The 12,447-nt window shown below is 35.4% G+C and overlaps 1 protein-coding gene across 1 annotated transcript in view; it reads left to right on the top strand.

Annotated features, from left to right (window-relative positions):
* LOC127538746 (putative ankyrin repeat domain-containing protein 19) overlaps positions 1–7,995 on the top strand; it is a 37,384-nt gene extending 29,389 nt beyond the window's left edge. The window contains exons 5-6 of the mRNA XM_051962491.1: positions 6,758–6,895; positions 7,842–7,995. Coding sequence (XP_051818451.1) covers positions 6,758–6,895; positions 7,842–7,995 — 292 coding nt within the window. The remainder of the gene's footprint in view (positions 1–6,757; positions 6,896–7,841) is intronic.
* The last annotated feature ends 4,452 nt before the right edge of the window (positions 7,996–12,447 follow it).

Here is a 12,447-nt window from a genome sequence, read left to right as displayed (position 1 = left end):
CCAAATTCATTGACCTTCTCTTTCTCTATTTTATACAGATAGGCCTCTAGAGATATGAAATTTCCCCTTATTACCACTTTGGCTGCATCCCATACATTTTGGTATGATGTCTCATTATTATCGTTTTCTTGGGTGAAGTTATTAATTATGTCTATGATTTCCTGTTTCACCCAATCATTCTTTAGTATGAGATTATTTAGTTTCCAATTATTTTTTGGTCTACTTCCTTCTGGTTTTTTGTTGAGTGTAATTTTCATTGCATCGTGGTCTGAAAAGGATGCATTTACTATTTCTGCCTTACTGCATTTGAGTTTGAGGTTTTTATGTCCTAATATATGGTCAATTTTTGCATAAGTTCCATGAACTGCTGAAAAGAAAGTGTACTCCTTTCTGTCTCCATTACATTTTCTCCAGCCAGTATTAAATTTATGGGCACCACTTGCCTCACGCAGCTCTCCCTCTTTAGAATCCCTCCCATGCCTTTTGATTTCCTCCCCTTTCTTATATCTTTCCCTTACTTTTTCATATTGCTTTCTATTTAGCCTACTCTTTTCCTTTTTCTAATACAATGCTCTTTCCATTTCTAATTCTTTTTTTTTTTTTTTTTTGGTATTATAACAGTAAAATCAAATTATACCACACACTCATTATATATTCTTGTAATAGAAATCTGGTTCTCAGGAGTTCTTTTTACCCTTTATGCTTTTCTTGAGTTCTATATTTGGAGGTCAAATTTATTATTTAGCTCTGTTTTTTTGTTTTTTTTCATTAGGAATAAATGGGATTTACCTGTTACATTGAATGTTCATCTTCTTGCCTGGAAAAAAATATTCAGCTTAGCTGGGTAGTTTATTCTTGGCTTCATTCCAAGTTCTTTTGCCTTTTGGAATATCCCATTGCAGGACCTTTGATCCTTTAATATGGAAGCTGCGAGATCTTGAGTGATCCTTCTTGTGGCTCCTTGGTATTTGAATTTTTTTTTCCCCCTAGGTAATAATATTTTTTTCCTTAGTCTGATAGTTCTGAAATTTAGCCACAATATTCCTTGTAGTTTTTTTATTTTGGGGTCTCTTTCAGAAGGTGTTTCATGAATTCTTTTAATGCCTATTTCACCTTGTGATTCTATTATATCTGTGCAGTTCTCTTTGATGATTTTCTGGAAAATAGTGTCAAGGCTCTTTTTTTCATCATAGTTTTCAGGAAGTCCAATAATCCTCAGATTCTCTCTCCTACATCTATTTTCCAGGTCTGTTGTTTTTCCAAGTAGATATTTAACATTTTTTTCCCTATTATTTCTTTTCTTTTTTTTTGGTTTTGCTTGACTGATTATTGATATCTCAATGAATCATTCATTTCTATTTGTTCACTTCTGATTTTTAATGAATTATTTTCTTTATTAACTTTTTAAAACTTCTTTTTGCATATGTCCACTTGAGTTTTTAAATGAGTTGCTTTGTTCTATGGGATTTTTTTCATTTCATTAATTTTTTAATGTCATTTTCTTTCTTTCTTTCTTTCTTTCTTTCTTTTTTTTTCAATTTATAAATTCTACTTTCCTAGGAGTTTTTTTTATCTTTTCCAGTTCACAAATTCTGTTTCCCTTGGAGTTCTTTACCTTTTCCAATTCACATTTCATGAAGTTGTTTTCTTTTTCCACTTTATCAAACATCCTTTTAAGGAGTTATATGCCTTTTCCATACTCTCTTGCAGTGCTTCTCTTTCCTTTTCCTATTTTTCTTCTAGCTCTCTTTTAAGATATTTTATAATTTCTTCCAGGAGAGCCTTGCGTGATTGGCATCAGGTTATATCCCCCTTTGGGGTTTTGTCTGGAGTTTGTCTGCTATTAGTCTACTCAGGGTTGGAAATCTGCTCTCTTTCTGCATATCTATAGTTAGAGCTCACTTTGCTTTTTTAACTCATTTTTTTAAACCCTTGGGTGCCTTCAGGGCAAGGTTACCAGCTTCCTCTCCAGAACAGGGACAGATGACAGTAGCTGTCCTGTGAACAGGTTATAAAGTGCAGCGGCTGCCCTGTGGTACTGCCACTGCCCTGGGAAGAGCCCCGCTATGGTGGAATGTGACTACCCTGGGCAGAGCCCTGCTGTGTGGAACAGCGGCTGCCCTGGGATGAACAGCTGAGCAGCAGAAGTGTGACTATCCTGGGCAGAAACACACCCCCCTTCCACCTCAGCTCCCACCTCCCAAGTGCGACTGCCAGGGGCAGAGCCCTACACTGGGGAATACGGCTGTACAGCTGCACTGTGGTAATGCTGAGTCCTAGTGCTGGGGGGTATGGCCAGGTCCTGTTAAACTCTGGCTTTGGGGTGAACTCTACCTTTGGCGTTTGTGTAACTTCTCTGCTGATGCAGGCAAAGAAGAACAGCCAACTTGTGGTAGAGTCCTCCCTGCAAAGTCTCCACCCTCTCCTTTCCCCACCGCCTCCCCTCCCTCGCCCTGGACCTCCTCAGTGTGCACTACCCTTTGTGTTCTGCCTCCCTGCCTGCACTGGCTTCCTCCTGCCCCATAGACCTTTTCAAGTGATCTTCCAAGTTATCTTTGGCTGGTAATTTGTTGTACTCCCAATATTCGTGGATTCTACCAAATATTAATTTAGAGGCTGAATTTGGTAATCAGTAAGTGAGGGTAGAAGGGAGTTAAGAATGAAGTGTGGGTCCTCTTTGCCATCTTGGCTCCAACCCCTGAGTAGATTCTTTCAGGTACTTATTTTACCCTATAGTTCTAGGATATAAAATCAGTTTTCCTTGATTTTTTTTGAAAGGTGTTATCCAGGCGCACACGCTCTCTCTCTCTCTCTCTCTCTCTCTCTCTCTCTCTCTCTCTCTCTCTCTTTTTCATCATGTCTTTCAGGTAGTCCAGTAATTTTTAGACTGACTCTCCTGTATCTTTTTTCCACTGAGGAATTTTATGTTTTCTTCTATTTTCTTTTCTTTTTTTATCCCTTCTTTTTGTTTATTCCTTCTTCCTTCCCTTCCTTCCTTCCTTCCTTCTTTCCTTCCTTCCTTCTTTTCTTCATTCTTTCCTTCCTTCATTCCTTTCTTCCTTTCTTCTCTCCTTTCTTCCTCTTTCTCTTTCTCTCTTTCCCTCTTTCTTTCTTTCTTGATGACTGATATATTGTTGAGTCATTCACGTTCATTAGTTCAGTTCCAATTTTCAGGGCCTTCTTTTTTTCAGTCAGAATTATTTCTTTTACATTTGATCAGTTAATTTTTAAAGGAGTTTTTGTAGTTTAGTAGAAAGTTTTTTTTTTTTTTTTTTTTTTTTTTTTTCATTTTAACTGACTTTTATTTTTTAAAGGATTGTTTTCTTTTTTCCATTTTGCCAATTTTATATTTTAAGAAATTGTTCTCTTCAGTATGTTTTTTTTTTCCATTTCTCAAATTTTATTTTTTAAGGAGTTGTTTTCTTCAGTCAGTTTCTGTTTTTTCTTTTACAACCTGTTGGCTTTTGCTTCCAACATTTTCATTTTTCTGCTTCATATCCCTTATTTCTTTTTCCTATTTTTCTATTATTTTTCTTTCAAGATTTTTTTCAATTTCTTCCTAGAGAGCCTTTTGGTGCTGAGATCATAAGATTAGTTCATATGCCCATTTGAGATTTCATGTGGAGGCATGTTGCCTCGTCTGGTTCTCTATTCTGATATTCCTTCTCTCTCTAGTAGTTTTCTATGGTCAGAGATCTTCTTGCTTTTTGCTTCTTTTAAAAAGTTGAGCTCTGCTTCCAGGGAACAGGAGAGATTATCCCAATCTTCTTTTTGCAGGGGAACAGGGGTTTCTCATTGGCTCTGCTGGGGCCAGTGATACTGCAGGTTTTCACATTGCACTGAAGGAGCCTGTTCAAGTCCTACTTACACTGAGATTCAGGGACTCTCCCCCAAAATTTGTTTTTTGCAATTGTGCTGAAGGTCTCAAATATGGTCTGCTGATCTACTGGCCTTCTGAAACAGCACAGAGTAGCCAACACTGGGCCATTTTTACCCCCTCTCAGTTAAGCCAGCCCTTGGCTGAAGACCTTCCAGGATATCTTAAGTTGGAAAATTATTATACTTTGAATGTTTGTGGGTTAGATTATTTAGTTTTCAACGAATTTTCCATCTCTTTTTCCACTGTCTTTTGTTGAATTTAATCATATTGCATCAGTAACTGAAAAGAACACATTTAATATTTTTGAGTGACTTTTGGGAATCAAGCTAGAGGAATAAGGAGAAAATCATTATAACTCTCCTATAGTCACCTCCCCCAAAAATATAAAATAGCTTCCAAAACCAATCTGTACAAAGTACAATCATCAAAAAGTTGGGAAGAAACAGTTTCTGAGCCCAAGGACCTTGGAAGATCAACAGGAAATATGTAAGAACAATAGGGAGGACAGTCCAAGTCAGCAAGCAAGACAGCAGCTAGCCCCAGCATAGCAATCATAGGTACAGCCTGAGCACCAGTATGGTGGTATGGGCAAATGCCAACACTAGGATCCCCCAGATACCTCAGGGGAACAAAGAGGCTGTAGCTTTGAGAAGGGTCACATTCTTCAGTGTAGAGCCAGACAAACAGGCAGCCTCCAGAGGCCACTTCTCCTTTCTGTGCAGTCCACAGCTAAAGTAGATCCCAGATCTTCAAGTGCCTAAAACAGCAGGCAGCTGCCAGTGACTGGATCACCACATCCATCAGTGTATGGAGCAAGGGATGCAGAAGCCCCTCGGAGACATGAGTACACACCACCACTAAGAGCCTCACTCAATACCAAGTAAGCTGCCAGACCTCTGTTACCTACAGAGTGCCAAAAGATGAGCAAAAAAAATCACAAAAAGAATCTGACCATTATTGTGGGGAGAAGATCAAAATACAAACTCAGAGAAGGACAACAATTTCAAAACATCCATAGGCAAAACCCCAATGAAAAGTGCTTATTATGATTTCTTTTCCTAATTTTTTCTTCTATTTTTCTCATATGATTTTTAAGTTCCTTTCTGAGCTCACCTAGGAGTTCTTTCTGTGCTTGCAATCCCTGCCCTTTTTTCTTTAAAGATGGGGTAGGGTAGCTGGATACTGCTGGAGGCTTTAGGGATCTGGGTACTGAGCCAGTGTCCTAGTGTTTGTGTCTGCCCTATGCTGAGGCTGTTGGAGGGTTTCTACATTTTCCCAGAGACCACTGGCCTGTTTGCTTAGGTACCTATAGGTTTGGGGTCTACCTGTTTGCCCAGGGCTACATTGAAGCACATGGAGGTCTGGCCTCTGGAGGTTGCCAATTTGCCTGGGGCTATGCTGAAGCATGTGGCAGTTCTCAGAGCTGGAGTGTGCCTGTTCCCCTGATTATGCCGAAGTATATGGGGAATCCAGGTGTTGAATCTCTGACCTGGTACTCAAGATCTACTGCTAGTTTGCTGAGGTGGGGCTGGCTGCTGGTTTGCTGGGATGCTTCCTGTTCTGGACTGCACTTCCCTTTTATTCAAGTGAACCTTTCCTGCCAATCTTTCAGGATTCTTGGTCTCACAGACTGATGGTTCTACTGTTATAGGATTTGTATTGTATTATGTTGTGTGGAGGTGAATGTGGGAGTATTAAAGTGATTGTTTCCTTCACAATCTTGATTGCCTGGACTGAATGTTAACTTATGAAAAAAAAAAAGAAACCCTAACCTTTTTAGATATATGATAACATTAACTACTGATACCAGAGTTTATGATTCTATCAGTTTCAATATCTCTCATAATTCCCTAATTCCCACCAAAACATGGTTCCTTTTGGGTGTCTCTTAAATCTGATATTGGAGAATTAGGATCAGAGAAAAAAGGTTTAAAGAGTAAACATTTCTTCCTGCTAGAAAGAGCCTGTTAATACTTCAAAATTAATACCTTAAAACAATCTATGATTTCCCCAGTAAGGATTCTCCTTACAACAATTGAATCTTTAACAGAATCAAGCTGTTCATCACTTATCACTAACTAGTTAAAGGACACCAAACAAACTTTCCCATGATATTACTGATATTGCTTCGGATTCTACCTGAGACAAAAAGCCCATGCATCATCCAGCATACAATAAGCTCTTTACTTCAGAAGATAATGTGTTTTCATCAATATGGGTATTCCTTCTACTTGTGCAGCTCCTATCCAATCTGAATCTTAATCTGCCTTTGTGAGTTAATGTTGCTTCTTCAAATCAACTGGTGCTAGCTTTTTGATGATTAATTCTTCTTAACTTACAGTATTTTGCATTTAAACAAGAAAGTATTTAAATATTTAAACAAGAAAATTCGGGTGTGGAGACTTTCACAAGTTTGTTGAAACATAAAATAGCTTGTTCTAGTTTTGCTTCAGGCAACCAATGGTCTCCTCTACAGTGTGATGGGGCATTGGAGTAGGAATTTATGGAGTGGTTAAGATTATTTCTAATCATTTTTCAAAGGACCTTTACTTTATTTTTAAGGCCAGTAAACCAGCTGAAAATCCTTAACTGTTTTACACAAGAACCATCGACATACTCTTGTTTCTCTTTTTTCTCCCTTCAATTTTATAGTCCTTACTAAAATAGAAAGAAGGGGACAAGAAAATCTCTTATTTTCTACCTTTCTTTTTGGTTTTCAAAGCTTCTTGAACAATCAAAGTACTTCTGAACATTACTATGTGTTTGTGTTCCACATATGTATTAATGCCAAAGAATATGAGATGTCCTGCTGTTGAAGCATATCTAGAAAAATAATTTTTAAATTTTTAAAGACAAATTGTTTCTTTGTTATTCTAGAACAACCCTTATGGTTGCTGTCAGTATGCAGTTCACAGAAATGGTCAGTCTTCTTCTTGAATATAATGTTGATCACACTATCAAAGATGAACTTGGACGGTCAGCTGAGAAGTATGCTAGGACTTATAATTATCCTCTGTAAGTGCTAACATAACTCGAATTGTCTTTATATAAGTGCATATAAAAGATTTTTTCCTCCATAAAATTGAGACTGAACCTGGTTTTCATAGTTACATATTATAATAATTGTCTGGAAAACACCCTGGGAAACTCCAGCTCTTGAGAACTGCCACATGCTTCATAGCCCCAGGAAAACGGGCAGCCTCCAACAGACAGATCTCTACCTGTTTCATACTTAAGGGTACTAAGAAGAAATTCTTAATTATCGAAATTCAGTAGGAAATAAACAAGAGAAAGGATACAAGGTAGATTCACATAATCTGAGATTAGAATTTTCAGAAGTAATAATGAAAACAGCTGCCATTTTGTAGTTTTCTTAAGATTGTTCATTGCTTTATATTGATTTTATTATTTTATAATCACAAAAATTATATAATTAACAATAATAATGCACATTTATAGAGACAGTAGACTTTTTTTTTTGTTTCTATTTTAATCTCTTGCTGACCCCTCTCAATTGTAAGAGACCTAAAGTTAGTTTTAGGGAAAATGACATCATGTCTTGGATGCCTTCACATGAGTGCTAACTAAAAAAAAATCACAAACATTAATAGTCAATATTAGAATTCACAGAGAGACAGTTTGCAGGATGCTCCATTTGGAATCAGGAGATTTGGGGAGAGATCATGTCTCTCACCCTCTGTGTGACCTTGGACAAGTACTTATTTAATTGATAAAATAGAGATTAGAATTAATGACCTAATATTACAAGTCTATAATAATGTGATTCTGAAGATAACTGTATTACATCTAGATTGAATCATTAGGTTTTTTTTTTCTACAGACCATCAAAACAATAAAAAATTGTTTATAATCTGATTAAGATTTAGATACACAAAAACTTCTTGCATATAATTTTTATATTGATTGATATAGACTTATTATATTTTATTTTCTATTTTAGACATGCTTATGTCAAACAAATTGAAAAACATATGGAACGTAATAAACCCTGTACATCCCAAATCAGCTGTTCAAAGGAAGCTACTGTTGTTCCTGGGTTTGTTTTGAAAGCATATTCTCTGAACAAAAAAGGTAGAACTCACCAATACAAATAAATAATTTAAAAAATAATGAGCAACAATCTTAAAATTCATATTTTCTCTATTTTTTTCCATTTTATATTTTAAAGGGATAAGAACTGGTTTATTTGTGGTAAATTATTTAATTAATTAACCTTTTATGTCTACTACCATGAAACTGGAAAAACAGTATTTGTGTTATTATCTGCTTTATAAAGAATATTAGATAAACTACATTCTCAATTTTCTGATTTCTATATTATTCTAAATATATTTAACCCAATCATATGAAAATTCTTTAACACTTTAAAGATATTTAGCAATATTTTTTGTTTCTTATTCTTAAATGTGGGGAAAATAAATAAGGGATATTATTTATGATGCAATATAGAAAGAAAGAAAGAATGAAAGAGAGTATGATTTTTCAACTTTGCTTTATTATGTAAATTTTACTTTGCCACACAAATTAAGACTGCCTCTTAGAATCATATTTGTGGTATGAAATAAGACTAGTGCCAATGTGCCACCAGCTTGGAAGGGTTTAGAACTTTTATCCATTAAAAACTAATATTTCCTGAACAAAACTGAGGAAAAGCATTAGATATTTTGTTCTAGAATTGAACTTACTTTTCCCGACCCTCCACACTTTGGGAAAGTATCTAGACATATCATTTTATCCTGTACAATATAGCACTACATTTTTATCTTACTTATGTTTAAATGGGGAGCAAGCATGTAAGAGTCATTTTTGTTACTTACATAACCAGTACTAGATACTCAATATGTATTATGCTCTATACTGAAGCCTAATTCCAAAAAGACATCATGGGGTACAGGGAATGCTAAAGTTTTAGCTTGAGTAGACACAGTGAATACTCTTGTCAGTCCTAACCAGTTGGAAAAACCGAATAAAGAGCTGGCCTTTACAGTAAGAAATCTTGGGTTTAAAACCTACTTCTAATACATACTAGCTGGTTCACTCTACACAGCCTGCTTTACCTCTCAGTGCCTCAGGTTACTAATTCGTTTAGAATAATTTGCAGAGAAATTGCCTGTCATATCAGTGGAGATCATTTTTATCACTGTGATTTCCAAACAAATTAAATCTAGTTAAACATAAGTAGTTCTAAAAAAATCTGGCAACATGTTTACAAGGATTCCATATGTTTAACTTATATTGGATTGCTTGATATATTGGGAGAGATGAGAGAGAAAAATGTGGGGTGTAAGATTATGCAAAGGTGAAAAAGCTATTTAAAAGAAAAAAAAAGAAGAGCTTATTTCACTGCCCATCTGAATATGTTTTGGTGGAGAAGGTCAGAAGAAATAATAGATGTGCATTGTACATCATCAGTTTTATTTTTGTTTTTAGCTTCTCTCCCCAGGAAAGCTTGAAAAGAGCAACTATATTGGTTTGCAACTCATCAGCCTCTTCTAGGGATTGTAGAGGTCTAGACAAGGTACATTGTTTTGGACCTCTTGCCCATGGAGAAGAGCTAAAAATGTAAGGTCATACTAAACAGAACATTCTCCGGATTTGCCCTGATATACAGAATACACCATATAAGACATTCCATGTCATGCTGAATGTGGCAATACTACATTCTATTTGTGAGGCCCGTGGTGGAAATGATGAACAAATGAAGTCTCTCTCAATCTACTTGCATGAAAAAAATGCAGATTAATCATGCAGTGGCAGCTTGTTCCTTCTTGTTCCTTCCACAATATCTGCTAGAGAAATGCTGTCAGTGTGAAGCAGCCTGCTCATGCAAAGTTAATGTAACCAAATCAGTAACAGATATCTAATACTTTAAGACCTCCTCTTTCTACCCACCTCTTTCTACTTAAAGACATTTATCTATAGCATAAATCCATTTTAATCACATTGTCATTGCACAAAAATATCATTGTAGCGATGTTTTAAAATATGCTTTTCATATTAATGTAGTATATTAATATTTAAGTTTTAATTGTATTAATTTTTTTGCAGTAGCTGAAAAAAGTTCTACAGAAGAATCTATAAGCAGGTAGGCAGGCTTCATAGCAGGTTAACATTTCTTTTAATTAATGCTCATGGTGTAGTCTTCAAGAGGTTTTTCATTCCAAAGCAAAGCAGACTCTCATGCCCCCAAAAGATGTCTTCAATTTAAGCAATTCCCACTGTCACTTTAATTCTTTTTTCTGTTTCATTATCTTTCAAAAAATTTGGTTTACTAAACATTTCCGATGTGTGTGTATGTGCAAGTATGTTTATATACACACACACATATGTACATATATGTATACAGACAACTTGGAGCATATATAAAATATAAAAAATATGCAAATAATACACCAATATATAAACATTCACACATATGCATATACACTATGTGTATTTATGTGTGTGTTTATCATTTTTCTTTTTTCTTTAATTTCAAAACTTTATTTACATTTGTTTTGAAGATTTTTTGAGTTCTAGTTCTCTTCCTTATCCCCATTGTTTTGCATAATTTCACATGTGAATTGAATTAAGCGACATGTGAAATTATGTAAAATATTTCCATAAAAATCAAGTTGTGGAAGAAAACATAGCTGTCCCACCCTAAGGAAAATAAAAGCCCTCAAGAAAAAGAGAGAGAGTGAGAGTAATAGAGAATGCTTTGATTTATATTCAGACTCAATCTATTGCTTCTCTGGGTATGGATAGGATTTTTCATCATCAGTGGGTGGGATGATTGTACTACTGAAAATAACATAGTCATTGTACAGCTGTTTATCCAGAACATTGTTATTACTTTTTTATGCAGTAAAACTTTCCAGGTTTTTTTCCCCCCAAGAGCATCCTGCTTATCATTTTCCAGAGAACAATGATATTCCATCAGAGCAACTTGCTTTGAAAAATTTTTTCTCAATTATTATTGCTAATTGTATTCCCCTCCCCCCCATTTATTCTCTTTGTCCTCCTATCCTGTTCCTCCTCAAAAGTGTTTTGCTCTTAACCACTCCCTCCCCTAAATGCCCTCCCTTTTATCACCTCTCCCCCTTGCCATAACTCACTTCCCTCCTAATTTCTTGCAGGATGTATCTGCAATCTATATCCTTATTGAGTATGTGTGTTACTTTCTCTTTGAGCCATTCTGATGAGAGAATGATTCACTCCCTCACGCTTTTCTTTCCCACATCCACTTTTGTAAAAATTTTTTCCTTGCTTCTCTTTTTTATGGCAGATACTTTGCATCATTCCATTTCTCCCAGTACATTCCCTTCTCATCCCTTAATTTCATCATTTAAAAAATATTATCTCTTCATATCCAACTCGTTTTTGTCCCTTCTGTCTAGTTATATACTCCTTTTGAACTGGCATAAAAATGAAAATGTTCTAACGAGTTACAAGTATCATCCTCCCATGTAGAAACGTAAACAGATGAACTTTAAGTTCCTTATATTACTTTTCCTGATTACCCCCTTATGCTTTTCATAGTTGCGTATTATAATGATTGTCTGGAAAACACCCTGGTGAACCCCAGCTCTTGAGAACTGCCACATGCTTCAGGAAAATGGGCAGCCTCTAGCAGACAGACCTCTTCCTGTTTCATACTTAAGGGTACTAAGAAGAAATTGATCAAATGGCAAACTTAGGTTATCAAAGTACAGTAGGAAGTGAGCAAGAGAAAAGATACAAGATAGAGTCACATAATCTGAAATAAGAATTTTCAGAAGAATTTTCAGAAGAATTTTCAGAAGAATTTTCAGAAGAATTTTCAGAAGAATTTTCAGAAGAATTTTCAGAAGAATTTTCAGAAGAATTTTCAGAAGAATTTTCAGAAGAATTTTCAGAAGAATTTTCAGATAATGCAAATAGCTGCCATTTTTCTAGTTTTCTTAAGATTGTCCAACGTTTTATATCAATTTTAGTATTTCATCATCACAAAATTATATAATTTAATAATAATTATAATAATAATGCACATTTAGTCAAGATTTTTTTTGAAGGGACATTTTATTGAGGGGCATGTAATAAGACAAAAACTTTTGACTGAAAGAGGGAACTCTTCATGGGGAAACACTTTCTAGCAGTGTGTACCTGTGGCAGTTCTTCAATGTATACTTTTAGAGAATTTTGTGGGAAACAAAGTGACTGGCCCACGATAAACAGCAAATAAGTCAGATCTACAAACCTAACAAAACTTTCCATGATTTGGAAGCAGGTTGTCGATACATTAGATTACACTACTTCAAGTCTAGATCTTGAGGGGGAAAATAATAATTTTCTAGTAATAATTTATATGCTTTATCCTTTGAAATTCTGCTGATGATTTCCATTATGATCAAAGTGCAGCACTAGAAAAAAGTGACAACATAAACACCAATTATTTTGAAAGATGTCATACAATCTACTTCCCTGAAACTCTCAGGACCAAAGTGTCCGTCACTTTATAGGAGGTAAATAGTGCTTGAAGTTCAAGATACTTTTGATATTTACATTCCCAATGCTGAGTTCAATTT

This window comes from Antechinus flavipes, chromosome 5, assembly GCF_016432865.1.
Source record: "Antechinus flavipes isolate AdamAnt ecotype Samford, QLD, Australia chromosome 5, AdamAnt_v2, whole genome shotgun sequence".
Lineage (NCBI taxonomy): Eukaryota > Metazoa > Chordata > Mammalia > Dasyuromorphia > Dasyuridae > Antechinus > Antechinus flavipes.
The sequence above is the reverse complement of the archived record's forward strand: the minus strand, read 5'-3'. Positions and strand labels throughout refer to the sequence as shown.